The sequence below is a fragment of the Apodemus sylvaticus genome, chromosome 6 (assembly GCF_947179515.1).
Source record: "Apodemus sylvaticus chromosome 6, mApoSyl1.1, whole genome shotgun sequence".
NCBI lineage: Eukaryota > Metazoa > Chordata > Mammalia > Rodentia > Muridae > Apodemus > Apodemus sylvaticus.
Genome location: NC_067477.1, coordinates 6023232 through 6047136, shown reverse-complemented (window position 1 = coordinate 6047136; position 23905 = coordinate 6023232). Strand labels below are relative to the sequence as shown.

At 37.6% G+C, this 23905-nt stretch overlaps 2 gene segments (V, D, J or C); both read right to left on the bottom strand.

Moving 5' to 3' along the window:
• The window catches only part of LOC127687769 (Ig heavy chain V region 3-like), a 906657-nt gene that overhangs the window by 254181 nt on the left and 628571 nt on the right, over nt 1-23905 (bottom strand).
• LOC127686813 (Ig heavy chain V region 108A-like) lies at nt 16158-16701 on the bottom strand. The segment is given in 2 exon segments: nt 16158-16501; nt 16585-16701. Coding segments are annotated over 2 exon segments (444 nt in total).

Genomic DNA, 23905 nt, shown 5'->3' with positions numbered 1-23905 from the left:
TATTCTGTTGGTCAGAGAACAAACTTGATTCTGAACTTTAGTTAAAAAAAATAAAATAAAACAATAAAATAAAACAACCTCATGTTTACAAGAACTTTATGATATAGAGTTTATATAACCTTACCTGAACTTTTTTTGTGCAGTTGAATTTGGAAAGATTATGGAAATTATTTTTACATGGAGTCCCTTTTCCAACTTCTACTATGTTGAAATATACCTATAATAGGCTATGCTTAAACTCCCCAAAGTCTGATCCAACTTGACAAAATCAATTTGTGCAGTGTACACCTTCTTGCCCCTTTCCATGCTCTTTTTCCTGCTGGGACACCTACAGGGACACTGTCCTTCTTCCTGCTAGGACACATGCAGGAACATCATCAAGAAATAAAGATATCCTAGTAGAAACTGCTCTGTGCACTTAGAGACTAATTATGCAAATGTTCATTACAAACACACACACACACACACACACACACACACACACACACACAGAGAGAGACAGAGAGAGACAGAGACAGAGAGATAGAGACAGAGAGAGACAGAGACAGAGAGAAAGAGAGAGACAGTGGGAGAGACAAACAGACAAACAGACTGACAGAGACAGATACAGAGGGACAGAGACAGAGACAGATTAGAGAGACAGGGACAGAGAGAGAGTCTAAAACCCATATATTTTACTTATGAATTTAACTTCACCTTAGAATTATGCAATTTACATATGCGTTTTCCTTACATATTTTCAGACCTGGCTTCTAATATACTGTGAACAATTTAAACAAAAACATGCGACTTATAAATATGCGGACATGTGCATATGGGATACATAACAAAGTTGTAATTAGAACAATTTATTAATTTTTGTTTTGAATTTTTTCTATTTTTTATTGAAAATGCATTGCTCCTCAATATATTCTGAATACTGATTTGCCTTCCTCTATAAGACCCCCCAAAACCGAGGGTGCACTAGCACCCTATGCCCCAGAAAGCTACACCCAAATTACTCACAAGGAATGGTCTCGATGCAATAACATGAGGATTTCATTATTCCAGAATTCTGGGTTCCACAGCCATACACTGCACAGGGTTAGAGGACTGTGGACCACGAGTGCTGAATTGTGACAAAGCCTGTGAATCACATACCAATCATTTCTTAGCATGGAGAACCCACGAAATGCAAGCCAATCGTGACAGCTTTTATAAGTTTATGACAAAGCCTACAAATCACAAACCAATCATTTCTTAGCATGGAGAGCCCACGAAATGTGAGCCAATTGATTTGTACCACTCCATAGTTTTTAGGCCAATCAGTTTAAATTATCGGAGCCCACGCTCAGTGAACCAATTAATTTCCTATTTTCTTGAATGTCTATAGCTGCATGAACTCTTCCTGCATAGGGATAATGGTGTAATAATTTACAGAAGCAAGATAAGATTAGCCCATTTCCAGTTACCTTATTGGGCCAGGATCACCTATTCAAGGCCTTTCTGCTAGCTCTAAACAAAGGGCAGGCTCTGGAATGTGACCTTTTTCCTAGTTTCTAACAAAGCAAGATAGCATTTTAAACTTCTGACTTCTTGGTGTCATTAGAGTTAGGCTGTATTATTTTCTATCCTTTAATTCCCCAGTTCTTCTCTTGTTAATAGTTCTAATCTTTGAACTATAGAACTAAATATCTGACTCAACATATTCTGGAATGTCCTGCCCTAAATCTCTGATATTGTTGTCATAGCAAAGAATCTGCACAGCACTTATTCGTTCCCTAATAAAAACTATTAACCGGTTAATCACACAAGTTCCAATTGTAAGCAAAAGTAGTAAAATTAAAAATGGTCTCATTAAAGCAGAAAGCAGGGTAGTCAAGAGTAGAAGATAAGGGCCTTTCCACCGAGACTCAAGATTTTCTGCCCAGTGGTGTCTAACATAGACGGAATCTCCAAATAGGAAGCAATGTGGGATTGCAAGTCTCTCTCTCTTTTTTTTTTAGTAGGCCACCCAGAGCTGCTTCCACACTTGCTGCCTCACCCACTCAAGGGCCTTGAGCCTAGAGAACAAAAGCCTGAAGAGCACAAAGGGTAGGAGAGCTATCTAATCATTGTCTCTGGGGTCAATTTGGTGATGGTTTCTTTCATCAGGGTTCCAGAAACAGTTCCTGAAGCCTTCTTATACGGATCCAGTCACCTGTCTGTAAGCAGTGAGGAGTCTCTGGCATGCCTGGCTCATTTAAGACAAATCATATATAGTGGGAAACCTCCTGGGAGGGTCCAGTGAACAGCAAAGGAGTTGGGGTATCAAAGAGGAGTTCTGGGGGAATCAGGTTAAAATGGTAGTGGCTGTTCAGAAACAAGGGGAGAGGCACCACCCAGCCTGAGACAGTCTCCAAGGAAAATTTAGTTAAGGTCTCTCATAGGGTTTTGGTTATTCTCTCTATCTGCCTTGAGCCCTTCGTACAGTACATTCAATAATGTTTCCAATTAGTCCCCAATATCACTGTCAATTTCTGACTTACCTTAGAAACAAAAACAGAACCATTATCTGATGCAATTAACTTGGATACTCTGAAACTCGGGAAAATTTCTTCTAACATTGGCAGCTGTTTCCTGCTTACTGGGGAAAGCCTCAACCCATCTAGAGAAAGTATTTATAAATGCTAGAAAGTATTTTATAAGCATATTCTCCTGCCTTAGCTTTTATAAAATCTCTTAATGTTCTCTAGGCTGTTCTCTTCTAGGTTTTGCCCTGTTTACCCTTTACTACATAGGCATTGACTTCCTGGCATATTTTACACTGTTCTATTATATCTCTAGCCTAAAACCCGAGTCATCAATATATATGTTTGTTCCCTTATCTGCCAGGACAAAGTATTTTTTTTTTATCCCCTAAATGAGTTTATCTGTGCATTTGGCCTAGTGAGTCTTTGGCTTACTTTCTGATGAGTATAGTTCTTCCTTACTGTATGCACCCTCTCTTCATAATAGTTGGTTGTGTGGTTAGCAATGTCAGTCCTTTTTAAGTGATGCTGTTCCTTAATTTTGTCCCATTTCCCAATGGGTGTCTCTTACAGACCCATAATCAGTACATGCTCCTGCATATCCATTCCCAGAGTCACTTGCTATGACTGGTTATTGCCCATTGAGTCTTTTTCCTTTGGATGTCCTGGGCAGTGAATACTGACAGTAGCTGACTTCATTAGGACATCTAAGAGGTCCAAGATTTCCTGTTGGTTTCCTCTGATGTGAGCAGTCCTCTTGGCATATATCCCTGTGGACAAGGGCTATGGCAAAGGAATACCTGTTTTCCATGTGGATGTTGATTTTCTTGCTGGTTCTAAGTTTCAAGTTCTTGGTGACGGCAATGAGCTCCACTTTCTGCATTGACATTCCATGGAGTTGGCAGTTGAGTCTAAAGATTGGTTGTGTTTTTCCCCACATAATACCTCATTAACTGAGAATTCTTCTACCCAGATAACGTTTGTGCCATCCACCATAGCAGCCCCTGCTTCCATCATGGAGATAACTGCTCCAGTATGTAGCAACTTTCGGCAGGGGTCAGTCTCTCTTTATCGGCCAGTTAGCTGCGGCCAGTTGGGCAGGAAGCATATCTGCCCCCCTCCCCATTTTGGAGAGTATGTCTTACCCCAACAGAGAATAGGAACAGTCTGGAGTGATGCTAGATGAATGGGCAACCCATCCCATCCCTAGGTCTGCTGATCTTCGGGTAGTAAATGAATACATTTTGGTGCCAGGGGCTTCTTGTATCCAAGATCTTTTCTTCAAAATACCGCCATTGGCTTGGAAGACCAAGTGTTGAGCCCCTGTGTCCACCAAGAACTGAGTAGGTTTCTCTTTCATTCCCACAGTGATCCTGGGTTGAGGGAGGTGGTCAGGAAACCCATCTCCCCTAGTCACTGTCTTCACTGAGGGTTAACACCTGGGTTTGCCATTTGGGGGCACTTTTCCCAAGATCTGGGAATTCCTGCTCCTGGCTTCTATTTCTTAGGGCACACTCTGGTTCAGTGGCCTCTTTCCTTATAGTATGCACACTGGTCCTTTTTCTGTCTCCCTTTTCTGCTTTTTCTAACTATTATAGCCAGGATTCTCTGTAGCTTCCTTCCTTCTCTGTCATTTTCTTTCTTTTCTCTGTTTCTTCTCCTCCTCTGTCTCCCTGTCTCAGCAAACTCTACTAAATCTCTCTACAGACTTTCTCAATAACCTACACTGCTAAATCCTTCTACATACCTTCTCAGCAACCTGCACCAAATCCCTCTAGCCTCTGAAGCTTTTTCCTGATATCTCTACTAGCCCTGTCTATAAGAGCCATTGTCATAGTAGCTTTATATTCCCAGGCCCTGGATTCATAGCAAGTATATTGGCAGAATGCCTCTATGAGCTGCTTTAGAAAAGCTGCAGGTGACTGCTCAACCTTACATAATTTGGCCAAATTTGTGGGCTGCCATGCCCTTGAGACCTGCCAATGGAGTCTGGTATTGGTCTGTCAGATGCCTCTTATGTTTTGTCTGAGGGGGTAATCCTTTTGGCTTCCTGCATTACAAATAAAACAGTCTCAAGGAGTTTAATTAGTCTCTTGGGAAATATACCCTTAGTGAGAGAGCTACCGTGTTATCAGGATAGGTGATCTCAGGTCCTCTTCTGCTTCATTCTAGGGTCCTCTCTAAATATTAATTGAGCATAATTATTACCATTTTATAAATTATAAGCTATATAATAGACATAACACCTACGTTATCATCCCTGTCAATTAATCGAACCTTTTCATATGTATCATCTTAAAAGAATGTCAGAATTAACACTTAAGAATTAACATTTTAAGAATTGACTCATGTACTGGCTTTAAATTTTATGTCACTTGAAAATCATGGCTTTAAATTCTATGTCACCTGAAAATCATTTATTTAAATCTATATCAGCTTTCTCAGGATTAAACAGCTTGGACTGTGTATGAGAATTAACAGTCTTCAATACCACCAGCAATCTAAGAGTGACAAATATTAACTGAAAATATATAGAAAGCTTAACACAGCTTTTAATACTTAAATATCATATTCCATGGATTTTTGACATTTTTGAAAACCAATTATTTATGTAAAGTAATGTGGCCTGTTTTCTGTTGAAGGATCTCCAGCTATTTCTGATTAAAACCTAGAAAATACCTTAAAAATAAAATCAGAGAATGGTATTTCTATTTGGCCCTAAACTCACAGGCATAAACATTTCAGATTGGTAATAATAACAAAGAACTGGGTATAAATCCTGTACTTTCAAATTTTTATTAGTTGTACCAATGAAAACCTTGATTTTGCATAAAATTAAACCTCTATTAAATAAAAACTTATACCTTGAGCGTAACAATTATAAAGATTTTCATCAAATAAAATTAATTTTATTTTCTCCCCATTTTAAATCTGACCATTTCTATATTCTCTAGAAAGACCATTTCTTCAATCTGAACATGGATGTTGAGATATGAAGGGGAATGACATTTTCTGCAATGTAAAATTCAAAACAAGATTTTAGTATAACAAAGACAGATTTTTCATTTGATATTTTGGAATCTAGTCTTCTGGAGATCTCCTTTATTTTGACCTCTCCCCCAGAGGAACAATATAACCACAAAGTTTAACATCACATTGATCATAATAATTTAAACAAGATAAAATAAAAGAAATAAACCATCTATACCAACCTAAACCCAAAATTCTCACACCTGCCACATTGAGCTTCTTGTCAAGACTTATTTTCCCTACCAAGGGGTGTCAGAGTCCAAGTATTTTGTCTCTCCTTTTGTTCTAAATTGGCGTGCTTGAGTCACATGACCCAAGTTTAGTGCCACAGAGTTGCTTTTCAGTCAAAGCCAAAATAATATCATCTGTCTGAGTCCAAGAATAAAAAACATGATACAAAACAAAACCACATAGACAGCCTAACCCTGCCACCGTCAGGCCTCTAGATTCAAGAACACAGAGCAAGGAAAATCACAGGATTTGCCCCTGGAGGGGCCCAGTTTCAGACACCAGTGCTTCTGCACAAACTGCAGGGACCAGAAGCAAAACAAAATGGCTCCTGCTGTTACTGACTTGTTTTTTACAGATGGAGGAGAGCCTTATTCAGCTCTCTCCTGGGTCTAAAGCTTCCTCCAGGCCTCCGCAGTCTCAACTCTAGTCACTGCCAGTCGAACACACTGCACTAGACAGACTCTCCGAGCCCCAGAAGCTTGCAAGCAAAAGCAAAAAAGCTTTCAGGCACAGTGAGACAGACAGAAAACAAACCCGTGGCACCATCTAGTTGTCAAACTGTAGACAAACAAACACACACAAAACTAGCAAGTATTCCAAACACACTCATCTGTGTCTGTTTGTTTAACAGCTGCAAAACACAACCTCTGACAGAGTGGGATTCTGCATCCACTCTTTTTTCGGTAGAAGGAGCACTCCTCCCCTTCGTTCCAAAAAACCACAGTCAGGTTCTCCTGACTGTCTCTCACCCTTAGAGCATCCTCCATGATTGCAGCCTGCAGCTCTAGGGTGTCCCCTTCTGCAGCAACTGGGTCCTTACATCCCCACAGTGGCAGCTATGAACAAACCATGGAGTAGGATTCCACTTCTTCTCCTTTATTCCAACTAACAGAAGCCAAGACACATACACAGTGGCGTTGCACTCAAACACTCAGGACATTTAGAACGACAATATCGCCCACATACACACATTCCAGAGCAGTCCCCTTACCTCCGAGTTGTTCCTTGCATGTGAAGGAAAGTCACACTTCCTGGTCAATGCACCAGGAAAATGTAAGACCCCCCAAAATCGAGGGTGCCCCAGCACCCCATTCCCCCAAAGGCGACACTGAAATCACTCGAGAGAAATGGTCTCGATGCAATAACATGAGGATTTCTTTATTCCAGAATTCTGGATTCCATAGCCATACACTGCGCAGGGTTAGAGGACTGTGGACCATGAGTGCCTAATTGTGACAGCTTTTATAAGTTTAAGACAAAGCCCGCGAATCACAAACCAATCATTTCTTAGCATGGAGAGCACGTGAAATGTGAGCCAATTGATTTGTACCACTCCATAATTTTTAGACCAATCACTTTAAATTATTGGAGCCCATGCTCAGTGAACCAGTTTCCTATTTCCATGAATGTCTATAGCTGCATGAACTCCTCCAGCATAGGGATAATGGCATAAGGAATTTACAGAAGCAAGATAAGCTTATCCCATTTCCAGTTATCTGTGGGGCCAGGATCACGTATACAAGGCCTTTCTGCTAGCTCTAAACAAATGGCGGGCTCTGGAATGTGACCTTTTACCTAGTTTCTAACAAAGCAAGATAGCATTTTAAACTTCTGACTCCTTGGGGTCATTAGAGTTTGGCTATATTATTTTCTATCCTTTCACCTCAACACTTCCCCAATCTTCTCTCAGCTTGATTGTATTTATTTTATTACAAAACAAACAGAACCTAAACATAATAAAAAGATAAGAAAAGGTAAATGAAGGGAAAGCAAAAGGTTACAGAAGAAATAGGCAAAGTGTACAAAATACACTTTTATGAATATTCCCTATATGTGTGATCTACCACCACTCTGAGAACTCTCACCAAACTCTACCAACACTAGTTCACTATGGCTCACCTTGGGACCTTCCAATACGTCTATTTCCAAACATATTGAACTCTTCTGTTTCACTAACTAAAATCACAGTAAGTTTAATGAGTATTACCTATATTCACATAGATATGATCATCACTTGTTAAGAGCGAATCTCCAGAAATCTTTCCCCAAAAGAGATTATATTTTGCCTATCAGTCATGCATTTGCAAAAATACTTCAGCATGCTGTGGGGCCTAAGAGCTCGTACCCACATATATTGTAAAGTTTTAATTGTTTTATCATTCTTAGTTTTGATAATAGGCTACACCTTCACCAAGTTGGATATATTAACCTCAGAGGATAACTTTATAAGTTAATTCTAAGGGATTTAACTGATATTGTTAAGCTTCTCAGGAGACATGTTTATGTGCTCAGTCATTTTGAGGTGTCTTATGTGGTAATTTTCACTGGTTTGAATTGTGTGTCTTGTCCTGATACAGAGGACAAGCTAATATAGCTACTGAGAATGCATGCATGCACTAAGAAGAGTTCATTTCCTAGGGACAAAATTTGATCTCTTTTGACCCTATCTTCTGTATCCTTTCCTTTCTGTAAATTGTGATGGCTCTTGATTTTTTGGATGAGAGGTTGGTATCATTATCATCTATAGCTGAGTACTCTGTTAATCATTCTCAGCACTCGGACCACTCATGAATGTCTGCATCCCTCATTGCACAATGCACACATGAGCCTCTAAGTCCAAGGCTCAGACAGCTTATTGGGTTTAAAAATAAATATTTATATGGCAGATTGACAACATGACAATTAGCAATACAACTGAGGTCTACTAGGGCCTATATTATCTTTAAACATAGGTTTCAACCACACTTATCTGGGAAGAAGAATTTCCTATGAGAACTGCACAAAAAAATAATAAATAAAATTATTTTGTGTTCTAGCAATAACCCTTCCAAACTTGTACTCAAATGACTCTACGCCTTATTATAGAGACGCTGGCACATACTTATTTATTCACAGCATGTTATTCCTGCTCTATTTACAGCATATACAGTTAAGTATCATCCCAGATATTCAAGAAAACATAAATAAAAATAAAAATGTAGTATATATAAAATGAATATTATTCAATGCTAAAACAAATTATGCAATCATAAGTGTCTGCATAGGCTTGGGAAAAATATACTGAATAGATCACCCATGTTCATGAAGAAAGTACTTCATTTTCACTCATAAGTGTTCTAAGATTTGAATATTTTGTTTGGTATATTTAATTGTAGAAGCAGAGAGACTAGAATTGGGATAGTAAAGTACAATTATGATATAGAAAAAGAGATAAAATATGGAGAAAAAGTTTTCATTTTTATTAGATATTAGCTTTGTTTAAGTTTCAAATGGTATCATTATTCCATGTACCCCTTTGACAACCCCCTTTTCCATCCACTCCCTCTGCACATCTACCCCTAATTTCCTGACATGCATTCCCCTATTCTGGGGGAATCCAGCTGGGAGAGTACATTTGCTCTGTTGCTACCACCAAAACCTGCAAGGGACTCACCTAGCCAGCCAGATGCAACAGCTAGGAACCACAGTCAGGGTACCAGACAGGAAGGGTTCAGTGTGGACCCAGGCAGTTTCCAAGGGTCAAAGATTTAGGAGAGTGTTCTCTTCCCTGGGGTGTGCTATAGCTCTTAATTGACAGAATCACACAGATAATCTATGATAGAATAGTTCTCACATTTTTTTTATTCCTTCTGGATAGGCTCTTATATACATTTTAGGGTGGGTTGGGAGGCTGACAGCAGACACTTACTATTGACTTGGTCTGGCATGTTAAGGATGCCACATCTGCAGGTGGAGGCATTTGAGGCACTGCCCTTACATGACTGATAGTCATGATTTTCTCTCTGAGTGTACTGTGGTACTGTGGCAAGGACCTGGATAAAAGGAGATAATTCTCCTACCATCCTCTGGAATATACAATGTTCCAGGGCTTCAAACTAACTCAACCTTACGAAGATTCCCTGCACAGTCCACAGGCCCACAACTCCCCCTTTTCTTTTTTTTTTTTTTTTTTAATAAAGGAGGTGTGTCATCAAAATAAATGTCTCTTATGTTGGGAAGAGTTTCATATTGAACCAAGACCTAAACAATACTTATCTTTACAATGCTATTCATTGGCTGATTGAGAAAATTGAATAAGGCAGGATGTCAAAATAGCAAGGCTGCAGTGTCTAGTTTGGGGCAAAGGAGAGGAAGAAACCAAGCTACCAAGGGTTTAGAGTATTAAGGCATAGAAGCGTTGATAGCAAAAATTATCAAGAGGTTCTCCCAGAACTCTTTGAGCATTTGTATATCTTGTTCTAACAGCCCAGATTTATTGACATATCCTTTTCCAGGAAAATGCAATTGCCTCATTGTTCAGCATTCAATAAGTTCAGGGCCCTCCTTTTTTGGAGAACCACCCCAGAAAAGGATGTTATCTGACTCTGAAGGGAATTGAGGTTGTCAACAGTGGAGTCCATTATATGCTTAAGCTTGTCCTGGAGGTCTCTGGCTAAATGTTCGTTTTGGGCAAGGGCTACTCTAACAGTTTCCGTCATTCCCAGTAAGGAAATGAGTCCCAGATTAATGAGCAGATGGGTGAAGATCTCTCTTCTTAAGGATTTCTCCCATCTCCAAGGGGAGTTCTTATGTTTTCAGATTCTCAGAGAAAACTTAATGAAGAATTATCAAAGGGATGAAGGACTCTTGAAAGGAGGCATTAACACAGAAACTAGTAGTGGCTTTGAACCACAAGAGAGCAGAAATATTAAGGAATACTGATTTGGTGATGTTCATGTAATGAACATAAGCAAAAGTGGATTTCAAGGAGTGTCCTACAAGGCAAAAAGGGGAGGGCAACTCAAGAGGAATGAAAGTAATCCAAGGTGAGGTTCATAAAATTTTGAACAGATAATGGCAGCCTTCGAATTCACGATATTTTGGTAAACTTTGTTTAAACTCATATGGAAGTTGCAGTGGTATGACGTTGGCATGAGGACATCATTTCTTCACCTTTTTCGGTATTCTAGATATTCACATGGTCATTTTAATTAACTTACTTTCTTTATATATCTTATCCTGGGTCACAATAATCATACAGTGTCTTGATATTGCAAATTTGATTTAAAAACTTTATAATGCACAGAAAAATAATGATAAAAATAAAAAATGTAATGAAGTTCAGATGATGCAAAATGGCCAGCTTCTCCCTCTCTTGATTATCTTAACTAAGGGCTTCTAATGGAACTGGAGGGCACAATGGAACCAGGTCACGAACACTCTCCTGGAAGAACAGCATAGGCTCAGCCCTGTGAATGAAACATCAAGAAATGAACTCCCATATCAAAATTATATTTTACAGATGAAAAAGCCTTCTGACTGTGCAAGAATTTCTGAGCAGATTTACATATCCTGTTAATTGAAATGATTATTTGTGGATGTTTGATAACACATGTTTGAAACTTTGCAGCATTTTTTAAACTGGATGAATATACTATTTATGTTTCAATAAAGTTCATAGGTTATGAATACAATATGTATGTGTAATATTAATTGAAAAGGATACTTACTTATAATGGTAATTTTAAAATATATTTGTACTCCAGAGTGGCCTTAAAAGTAGAGTCTCCTACCAACAATGGTAAGCACATTCTCAGTAGCATTAGCTGTCATTATAGTTTTAATCTTAGCCATTTTTACAACGATAAGATGTAATCTCAGACTCATGTTTAATTTCATCTCACTGCTGTGAAAGGAAATTGAACAGTGCTTTGTTTACCTCTATGACATTAGTGAATTCTTTGTTAAGAATTTTGTTTAGGTGAAAGCTATTTTAAACTGGATTGTTTGGTTTGGTAACAACTAGTTTCTTGAGTATGTGTTTTACATAGCAGCTTTCTATCACATGTGGAGTTTGAAAGAATTTTGACCATTTTCTCTTTTTCTTTTTTTAAACTTATACATGCATTTTCCAATAATTTTATGAAAAAATATATTTAGATAAGTAACTAGGTTCCTTTTTTCATTAAATGAAAAATGTATCCTTCATTTTAAACACTATGATCATATAGAAAACAGGTATAGCATAAAGAATAAAAACAAGGCATGTATTGAAAATATTTATTCACCTATTTTCTGTTTCATGGGGAGTCACATGGTTTGTTTTTTCCCAGGAAAATTGAGCAAACACTCATGCTTATAAAAATAATCTCATGCCTCATAATATTTTATATGTATTTCCATGTGTCATATTGCTTGAATGACGATCAGGTAATTTTCCAAAATATTTTAAGCAACTTATTCTTCAACCAGTAATATATGAGAATATTTCAGTCAGCCAACACTGTCACCAACTTTAATTCTCTAATTTGAATGAGGTGATTGCCCCTCTCACTTAGAATTACTTACCATTAGTGTGTCTTACATTTTGAGATACTTTTCAAAAAAATTTGAAGGAGGACATATAGAGACAAAGTGTGAAGTAGAGACTGAAGGAAAGGCCATCTGGACACTGTCCCATCTGGGGATCCATCCCATATACAGTCACCAAGCCCAGACACTATTGTGTATGCCAACAAGCACTTGTTGACATGAGCCTCATATAGCTGACCCCTGAGAGCCTCAACTGGCATCTGAAAAATACAGAGGTGGGTGCTCTCAGAAAACCACTGGACTAAGCACAAAGCCCCCAATGAAGAAGCAAAAGAAAGGACCAAACGAACTGAAGGAGCTTGTAGCCCCATAGGAGGAGCAACAATATGAGCCAACCAGTACAGAGCTCCCAGGGACTAAACTACCAACCAAAGATTACACATGGAGAGACTCATGGCTTTAGCTGCATATATAGCAGAGGATGGCCTTGTTGGACATCACAGGGTAGAAAGGCCCTTGGTCCTGAGAAGGCTCATTGCCCCAGTATAAGGAAATGCCAGGATAGGGAATTGGCAGTGTGTGGGTTGGTGAGCAAAGGAAGACGGGATGGCATAGGTTGGTTTCGAATGGGAAATCAGGAAAGAGGATAACATTTGAAATGAAAATAAAGAAAATACCTTAATAAAAAAAAGAAGGCAAGTGTAAAAAATACATGTATCCTTTTACCATTTCCTAGGCTACTGTTTTCTTATATATGGTGGTCTTTGCCTTATAGACCATTCTCTGTTTCACTAAGTTCCATTAATTGATTGTGGCTTTTAGCACCTGGGCTACTGGTTGTGTCTTTGGGATGCTGTCTCCTGTGTCATTGAATTCTAAGCTATTACCCACATTCTTTCCTTTATGCTCAAGATGTCTGAATTAATATTGAGGTCTGTGGTCCATTTGGCCTTGAGTTTTGTCAATGGGAACAGATATGATCTATTTGTATTCCTCTATATATAAACATTTAGTTAGACCAGCACAATTGTTGATGCTTTTGTTATTTCATTGGGTATTTCTGATTTCACTATAAAAAAAAAATAGGTGTCCATAAATGTGTGGATTTGTTTCTGTCTTTTTATTTGATTCTGTTTATTAACCTTTCTTGTTTTGTTCCATTTCTCTGATGTTTTCATTACTATAACTCTGTAGGACACTTTGAAATAAGGGGTGCTGATGTCTCCTGATGTTCCTTTGTTGCACTGAACAGTTTACACTGTCCAGGATTTTACAGATTTTCTATGTGAAGTTGAGTATCGTCCATTCAAATCTGTAAAAAACTGTATTGAAATTTCCATGTGTTACATTGACTGTAGATTGCTATGGGAAGGATGTTCATCTTTAATATGTGACTCCTTCCTATCCAGAAGCAAGACAGATATTTCCATCTTTTGATATCTTTTTTTTTTTTGTTAAAAGATGATAGGTTTTTTTTTGTTGTTGTTTACAAATCTTTCACTTGATTGGCTAGAGTTAAAAGAATGCCCTAACTTTCCAATTGAGAGGGTTATTTGACTACAAGAAATCCTGTCTTCATGATGACTAAGAGGACTTTAAAAATTTGTCATTTATGTTTCTGTGGCATTTCCAGGAGAATGACATAGACTTAAGACCTAACACAGGTAATCTACATCAGATTTTGTGTCTTCAAAGACAAGGACTAACTAAGATAGGTATTGTTTCAAAATGATCAGTCACTGTGATCAAGTAGGCTTCATCTCAGAGATGCAGGGAGAGTTCAATATATGGAAATCCATCCACTACATAAACATACTCAAAGAATTATGCTTATTACATATGTTTTATCCATACATCTTTTTAGACCTGGCTTCTAATTTGGTATGAACAATTTAAAGGACATTAGTCCTAAAAATGGTCACTTGTAAATATTGGATATTTTAATAACAAAGATGTTATCAGATTTATTTTTATTAGATATAGTCTTTATTTACATTCCAAATGTTGTCCCCTTTCCTCGTTCCCCTCTGACCCAAAAATCCCATGAGCCATCTCTCCTTCCCCAATCAAACCTTCCCTGTTTCCCTGTTCTTGTATTCCTCTACACTAGTGCATAAAGTCTTTCCAGGACCTTTTTCCTTTGGTGTCTAATGAGACCATCCTCTGCTGCCTATGTGTCTTTAGCCATGGGTCACTCCATGTGTACTTTTTGGTTGATGGTCTTGTCCCTGAGAACTCTGAAAGTACTGGGTGGCTCATATTTTGGTTCCTCCTGTGGTGCTGAAAACCCCTTCAGCTCCTTGGTTCCTTTCACTAGCTCCTCCATTGGGGAACCTCTGTTCTGTTCAATGGCTGTCTGAGAGTAGCCCCCTCTGTATTTTTCATGCACTAGCAGAGCCTCCCAGGAGACAGCTATATCTGGCTCAAGTCAGAAAACACTTGTGGTTATCAATAATAGAGTTTGTGTTTTGTAACTGTATATGGGATGGATCCATGAGTGGAGTAGTCTCTGGATGGTCGTTCCCTCAGACTCTGCTCCATACTTTGTCTCTGTATCTCCTTCAGTGGGTATTTTGTTCTAATTTCTACAAAGGACCGAAGTGCTCATGCTTTATTTTTCCTCCTTCTTGGGCATCATTTGATATGTGCAATGTGTCTTGAGTATTCCAAGCTTCTGGGCTAATATCCCCTTATCAGTGAATGCATACCATGTGTGTTCTTTTGTTATTTGATTACCTCACTCAGGATGATATTTTCCAGTTTTATTGATTTGCCTAAGAATTTCATGAATTCATTGTTTGTAATGGCTGAACAGTACTCCATTGTGTGTGTGTGTGTATATATATATATATATATATATATATATATATATATATATATATATATATATATATATACATCACATTTCCTGTATCCATTCATCTGTTGAGGGACATCTGTCTTCTTTCCAAGTTGGGTCCCTCCTCTGTCATAGCGCACCATAACCAAGTGTTACTGGCAGGCAGCTTAACTATCCAGGAGTGCAGAGGACCTGCCTGCACAGGTTATCAGAATTATTTAGTCATTAATTTTTTAAAGTTTTTTTTTCCTTTTTTTAAATTGAAAACACATTTCTTCTTGTAATATATTCTGAATACTGATTTCCCTTCCTCAACACTTCCCCCAATCATCTCTCAGATTGTTTGTGTTTCTTTACATAATTACTAAACATACAGAACCAAAACATAATGAAAAAGTAAATCAAAGTGAAATGAAGAAAATAAATGGAAATAGGACAAAACAAACAAAGAGAAACAAATAACCAAAAAAACAAAACACAAGAAACACATGTGAATACAGAGCCATGAGTTCACAAATACTTTATGAATCAAATCTGGTCAATAATTTTGCAATTAACTATGAGAGTTGATGCTACATCAGTTAGGTCCATGTTTTTAAAAGAGTAGAGACTGTAAAGATGACCAATGAGACTGAGAAGGAAGTAATTATGGGATCAAATGCATGTATAATCTCAGAAACTACCTCAGTTAACATAGACAAATATTGTGTGTATATATGAATTTCATGAAAGTGATTTAAAAATATTTTCACAAATCTACAGGAATTATATTTGTATGACTTTGCATTCTGATATAAATATTTCTCCAATCCTACAAGACTGAAACTTCTGTTGGAAAACACAGCGAGACTTAACAACATACTTGAAGTCACGTATTACTTAAGACTGTGAAGCAGTGTTTGTTTGCCCAAATGTTGATGATTTGGATTTCATAAGTCAAATTGATACTATGGATTCTTCCCAACAATTTCACAAGAGTTCTCATCTCTCAGGATCTAGTGACATTTCTATCATGCATTACCATATGTTTCCTTTTTTATTATTTTATTGAACCAGAAACATGCCAATGGAGGTGGTCACTGAGAAAGAAAAAGTATGTTGAACTGTAGGATTTTCCCAAATCAGCATCAATTTATTTATAGAAGTCCTTTTACAACGATGAAAAATGCACTATAGGACTGTGAGTAGGCAATAGACATACAATATTGCTATTTCTGAGCAAGTATAGAGGTTAGTCTTTCTCTCTTCTAAGTCCCAGGGTAGCTTCCTGTTCCTCTAGGTTTCTGACATACTCAGGATGTGGTTACACCACTGTGTCTTGCACAGTAATAGACAGCAGAGTCATCAGATGTCAGGCTTTTGAGCTGCATGTAGGCTGTGCTGGAGGATTTGTCTGCAGTCAAGGTGACCTTGCCTTTGAATTTCTCATTGTAGTTAGTTTCTTCATTGTAAGGATATAAATATCCAATCCATTCCAGGCCCTGCCCAGGGCTCTGCTTCACCCAGTGCATAACATAGTCAGTGAAAGTGTAGCCAGAAGCCTTGCAGGAAATCTTCACTGAAGTCCCAGGCTTCACTAGCTCAGGTCCAGACTGCTGCAGCTGAATCTGGGAGTGGACACCTGTGGAGGAAAAGGCAAAGTGGATGTCAGTGCCATTTCACACTGTTTCTCTTCTTCATATTTGGAACTGGTGAGCCCCTTACCTTCAGTTACTGACAGGAGGAACAGCAAGATCCAGTTCCATTCCATTTTTAGAGTCAGTGTGTTCAGGGACTGTGGAGGGACACTGATCATATGTTGTTTTCGGGGTGTTGACATAACCTTTATTACATTGATGGATTCAGCCAATTTACATATTCATGAGCAGCATACTTCTAACATAATGGCCTAGTCCAGCGGGAGAAATGCTGGAGAGGAAGGTCTGAGAAGATGTATGTGTCAGTGAGCATTATGCTCAAGTCCAAATCCTAATCCTCTCTGGGGAAATGCATCCTATACATTTTTTATGAGCCCTGGACTGCTGGTATGGTTGAAATACGAATCTCTGAAACTAGATTTGGCCTAAGACTCTTGGTCTACTCTGGGATATGTTAACACATTGAATTTACAGATAATGCTTTGCGATGATGAAGATAATTATGATGATATGAATATGATGATGATGAAAAAGAAAGTGATGATGTTGATAATGATCAAAAATTCCAAAAATGTCTAATTTTTATAGTATTTGAGTCTTCTTTCTCATATATGCAATTAATATTTTACTTTCCCATAGGTTATATGCTTCAAAACTCAATAAAATGATTAAAGTAAATGTGCTTTAAAACACATTTGATGTATCACACATTTGTGTGTAAAACACATTTGTGTATCAATGATCATGGCAGGAAGATCATTAATAACTAAATTACAGCAATAAGCTATATGTTAATCAAAATGATTTTATGATTAAGACATGGATACACACACACACACACACACACACACACACACACATATATATATATATATATATATATAACGAGAAATGAATAAGAAATTTATATTGATTTGGAAAAAGAAATGTAAGTAGAGGTCTCTGGTAGTGTTTATTGGTTTGGTTTATGTGTGTCTTGTGCTGGTAAGTATAGCTACTGAAAGTTATGTGTGCACTAAGAACAGTTAAATCCCTGGAGAGAGGTTTTGATCTCCTTTGTCCCCATTGTCTGTATCTTACATCCTTACTTTTCCACTTTTTATAGTGTTCCTTGATTTTTGGGTGAGAGGTTGGTATCATTACTTGTCAGTGGCTAAACTCTCTGTCATTCAATCTCAGCACTCTGATCACTCATGAGTGTCAGCATCAGGCCTTATATAAAGCACATATGAACCTCCATGATTAAGTCTCAGACAACATACTGTGTTTAAACTTAAATATTTATAAGGCAGATTGAAAGCATGACCATTAACAATTCATCTGAGATCTACTAGGTCCTATATCATCTCTAAAAATGAGCTTTAAAAACGACACCTACCCGGGATGAAGACTTTCCTATGAAAACTGAGAAAAAAAACAATAAATAAAATTATGTTGTTTCCCAGAAATAGCCCTATCACACATGTACTCAAATGGCTCTTCTTATTGCAGAGATGCTCATCCATTCATGCTTATTCACAGTATGTTACTCATAGTCTTTTCATAAGATATAGAGGAAGCAATCATCCCAAATTTCTAATAAAGTACAAATAATAAAGGATATAATCATATATACATATATGAATACTACAGCCATAACACATGATTTATCTGATTTATAACTGTCTTATGGAACTGGAAAAATATAATGAATATGTAGAGAGGCTTATTGAGGTACGATGCCACAGGGCAGGAACTTGATATTGACCATATGTAAAGTTCCTCTCCCAGCCTTTGAGCAGGAACCACTGTGTTAGCTATAATCCTCCACCTAGGGTGGAGTGCTCAGAAAAAGGTGAATCCTATTCTTCAAGGACCTGCAGTTTCCTGAAAAACACTAGCCACCGGAGGAACAACTGAACTGATTCTGCTGAGAAGCCTCCAGACTTTTCGCCCTGCCTGTATATATTGGGAGTTCTTCATTAAACTTTGAGACCTTGAAGAGCAGGTATCATGTTGGTCTCCACCTCTTTTTCGCTGCCTTCCCATACATCCACAGCTTTCCTTCCAGTTAACGCATCTGATCTAATTGTGGGCAGTTGCATGAATAGATCACCCATGTCCATTATGCAAGTGCTTCATATTCTCATTCATATATATTCTAAGATTTGAGTATTTGGTTTAGTGTATTGAATTGCAGAAATGGATAGAATAGAATTGGCCCATTACAGTACGATGCATTTATAAAGGTGATGCATTAAATAGAGATAAAATATCAAGAGTAAACCATTTTAAAATCGAGCAGAGTATAAGAGCTAGAGTGGTTGCAGGACTCTAAGGAAAGAGGGTCATTCAGAGACAATTGGACTGAGGTACATATCAATTCACAGAGGCTGTAGCTTCAGGCACAGAGCTACAACCAATTCAACACAGATAAAATACCCAGACTGGAAGAAGGAAATGGACACAGGACCTCAGTCCTAACTAAGAAGAACTGTGATTGACACTGACCTGTTAAGGAATTATTAGTTTTCTGCAGTGGAGTTTCACAGTGGATGTTAAGAACAGTTAATCATGAAGACATGCTTAGCAGTAAATAGACAAAAAAAATCAACTCAATGGTAGTTTTACAGATATTTTTTGTAATGTTACCTTGTTCAACTCCTTTTTTCTCACTTATGTTTTGTCCATATATCATAGCTACATCTCTCTCTCTCTCTCTCTCTCTCTCTCTCTCTCTCTCTCTCTCTCTCCCTTTCTTTCTCTCTCTTTCTCTCTCCTTCCCCTCTTTCTCTCCCCCTTGCTCTCTGTGGTGTATGTGCATGTGTTTGATTGTGTTTGTTTGTTTGTGTGGATTATTTTTTGATTGAAGTTTTTATTTCTGTTCATTTTTATTACCCCTTTAAGTTTCTTTCTTTCTTTTCTTTTCTTTTATTCTTTTTGCTTATTTTCAGAAAGAAATAAAAGATGTGTAGTTGGGTGAATTTGTAGATAGGAAGGATCTGCAAATATTTAGGTATGGGGAAATCAGTTCTTAGAATAAATTGTGTTACTTTTATTTAAAAAATTATAAAATCCAAATAAAAAGAAGTCAACATAATTCTGTGAACTATTAAGCAAAGAATCTTTACGGGGTTTGTGGGGGGCATCACATTTTAATGTGATAAATCAGGATAAACTTGTTAATACACTTCAGAAAGGAAACCACAGAGAACATGGAGTACTCTCCACACTGTCCTCATAACTCTGTGAAGATTATTGGCCTCATTGTGCCCCCTGCTGGTCCCATGTAGGTAGGTTTGTCATCACTTACACTGCAGTTTCACTGTCTGGCTTGAGAAATAGTTTATGCGTGTAACTTCACTGTTTTTGGAGCTAGGCTGAGGGAGGAATAGATGGAGTTTACATGGATATAATGACATACATCTGAGATTTTAAGTTGTGCCAATATTATTGTAATGTCCCTCTCAAAGTCAGGTTCCTCCTTGCTGGCAGTTGGATCCAGCTCATGCAGTTCTCATTTCTATGAAGGTAATGACAGGAGATAACAGTTTCTTTACTGTTTTCATCAGACTACACTTTGGGCATTGAATGTGCATTCAGAGGGTGAATCACTCACTCTATATAGTATAACTGACAAAGGGAAAATACTTACACAATAACTGTATACAGGACTGAGAATGTTGACATAAATAACTGAAATGCTACAGCAGCTCAGGACCTTGTTGACTCTTCAAAGCTGAAACAGTTTTGAACTTAGTGCTGTAATAGGCCTGTATTAATAAGAATGCACAATTAGTGAAAATTCTGACTAATGAAAATTTAAAGGACCAATATTTTAGAATTCACATTAAAGATCTGAATCCTAGTGCTCAGTAGTGGAAATCACTCTGTAACTACAGGGCCTCTCAGACACTGATCCAGCAAACAAAGAGAATGCACCTAGGAACCCAGCATATATGTAGCACACCTACAGCTCAGACTTCTTGAGTGTCCCCTAACAACTTGACTGGGACAACAATAGCTGACTAAAGCTATTGCCTGTCTGTGGAATAAATTCCCATGACTAGACTGCCTTGTCTGGCCCTTGTCTGGCCTCAGTAGAAGAGGATCCCTTAACTCTGCAGAGACCTTGATGCAGTAGGGGTGGGGGATATCTAATATGACTTCATCCTCTCAGAGGAAAAAATGGGCAGAATGGAAGGAGGAACTGTTTAGTCGGGACCAGGAGAGAGGCAAAGCAAATCAGGATGTATAATGAATGAATGATGAATGAATAAATAAATGAATGAATAAGTATTGGAAATTAATTCCTTTAGATCTTTCTCAGATACAAATGAATAACAGTCTGGTAAACCTGAAGTAGAGATAATTTCCCTTCAATAGTGAATGCAGCTCTGCTGCATTCAGCCCTGGGGTTCTATTGGGAAACTTCCTGAATTATGCCTACTCTGGCACCAGTAGTCAGGCTATTCTTCCATTCCCTCAGTATTGCAGTCACTGGATCCATGTTACTTGGATATAACATGTCAAATTAAAAATATGGACAATTGTTCCTAGGTAAGGCCAATAGTCTGCCTGGGATACAAATTTCTCCAGCCCCAGGATGAGCTCTTAAATGTCCAGAGGACAGTCATTCAATGTAACAGCAACTCTTTTTTATAACTTGAGTTGTATTTGCATAAATAATTGTAAAATATAAGATTTAACAGTATCTAAAAGAGGAACAATTTCAAGCAATGATGTATATATTAAAAACTAAAAATTAAAAGCTTGATTTTTAACATTTTAAAAATAGCGTCTATAGCACCCAATTCAATTATCTGTGCAGAAGCAGGGGGAAACTAAAAAGAATAAACATGTGATTCAATTACATGTGCTTCTCTCCAATAGAAGAGCTATTTATAAATTCAGTAGATGTATTCTTTAGGGACTACAGGAATAATTCTATAGGAAATACAAAGGCATGCATGGAAGCAAATTTTAACAACTTATCTTTTGGATAACAATCATCAATTTTGCCTAAAAGGCTTTCCATGCAATAGACCAACTAGCAATACTCTGCAATGACCAATTTGATTGCCATTTTAAACAAGGAACAAATGTTTCATTAGGTTCTTAAGACATTCCTTTCAAAATACTTTCATAATTTTATCTTACTCTTTATTAACACAACAATAGCTTTGTTGTAGGATGCTAAAACTTTAATTGGAGATGAAAAATTGGGCCTCTATATTAATGCTCCTTTTTTCCAAGGAATTACTGTGAACACTTACTGATTACAGTAGACTTTTCTACTATCTGTAAAGCTATTTGTCTTTCACTAGTTAATTTGCATCTGCCTCAAGAAAAGAGGTTTAAATTCTCCTGTGGCAAGCATAAAATTTTTAAAGCCCATTATTAAGAGCAAAGGCCTGAAATAAAATTCTATGAATAACATACAATGAAAGATTCAAAATCCTAGCTTCTTGTATTGAAGCAGAGACAAACTTTTTTTTTTTCTCAAATAAGGTAGGGCTATCAGCCATTTCTTGGGGTACACCTTTCTAATGAAATGGTTTTATTGGTTCTTTAAAGTTAGCTCATTAGAATCAAATGCTTTTAAAGTTATCAGGATCTGTGAAGCAAAAAACAACCTTTTAAATCCATGATAATTTTGTAAGGAGCAGGCAGGCCAGATTTTAATGACTTCATAAGTTCTACATAGCCTTATTAACCTTTCATAAATCTTAAGTTTTAACTGTATTTTGAACCACACCTGGATAATTCTGTGAAGAAAGTTGTTTTGGCCAGAAACTCCCAAGGTGGGGTTGCAAGGCAAAAGAAATACTTCCCAAGCCTCTGAGTTTTGCATTAACTCAGATGTAATCTAATCTTAGTCTATTGCCCAAGGCCAGGCTCAATATCTGTCCTGCAGGGCAGCACCCATTGTATGAGGGTCGAATCACAAAAGGAACCTGTTTTTGAGGGTTCCTGGAAAAATTCTTTATAGTAGTCTTATCTACAAATTTTTAAAACAGCTCAAAAGGAGCCTGTTTGATACCAAATAAAATTCCTCTGAGATTTCCTTTCCACTCTTGGGGGGTTAAATTTTGCTTCTACCACTGTATCCAATAAACCTGTGAAAAAGTGGCAACGGGACTTTACTGGCTACAGCTGTTTTTAAAGGTTATCACTCTTGCTATTATCTTTATTACAAAATATGTTAAGAATTGTGAACCTTCGGTCAGACTGCAAACTGCAGACAATGGTACACTGGCAGTTTTTAACCATAATTCTTAAATTTTTTCTTGGACTATTAGAGCACAACTACAACTGTGGAAAGCAAAACCCAATTTTAAACAATCTATTCCCTTTAAAATCAATGGTAAATGCATTACATTCATACTACAAAGTTTTTCTGCTAGTTCTTATATTTGAATGCAGGACAATGTAACTTATAATACCTCATTAAAGACACATTGTTTTAAATCCTATCCCTTATAAGTCTAATTTCTAGGATAAGGATTACATAAAGTTTGCCAATTTAGAAGTATCTTTACAAGCCTGTTTTTTCCTAGGTTTTTCCTAGGGTCATGCCACGTGTTATTAAGAGGATTCCAACTCTGAGTTACCAGTTTTAAACTAACTTTTTGTTACCAACTTAAATTTTTTTTTATTTTTTTTATTTGATATAATTTATTTACATTTCAAGTGATTTCCCCTTTTCTAGCCCCCCCTCCCCGAAAGTCTCGTAAGCCCACTTCTCATCCCCTGTCCTCCCACCCACCCCTTCCCACTTCCCCGTTCTGGTTTTGCCGAATACTGTTTCACTGAGTCTTTCCAGAACCAGGGGCCACTCCTCCGTTCTTCTTGTACCTCATTTGATGTGTGGATTATGTTTTGGGTATTCCAGTTTTCTAGTTTAATAACCACTTATTAGTGAGTGCATACCATGATTCACCTTTTGAGTCTGGATTACCTCACTTAGTATGATGTTCTCTAGCTCCATCCATTTGCCTAAGAATTTCATGAATTCATTGTTTCTAATGGCTGAATAGTAGTCCATTGTGTAGATATACCACATTTTTTGCATCCACTCTTCTGTTGAGGGATACCTGGGTTCTTTCCAGCATCTGGCAATTATAAATAGGGCTGCTATGAACATAGTAGAGCATGTATCCTTACTACATAGTGGGGAATCCTCTGGGTATATGCCCAGGAGTGGTATAGCAGGATCTTCTGGAAGTGAGGTGCCCAGTTTTCGGAGGAACCGCCAGACTGATTTCCAGAGTGGTTGTACCAATTTGCAACCCCACCAGCAGGGGAGGAGTGTTCCTCTTTCTCCACACCCTCTCCAACACCTGCTGTCTCCTGAATTTTTAATCTTAGCCATTTTGACTGGTGTAAGATGAAATCTTAGGGTTGTT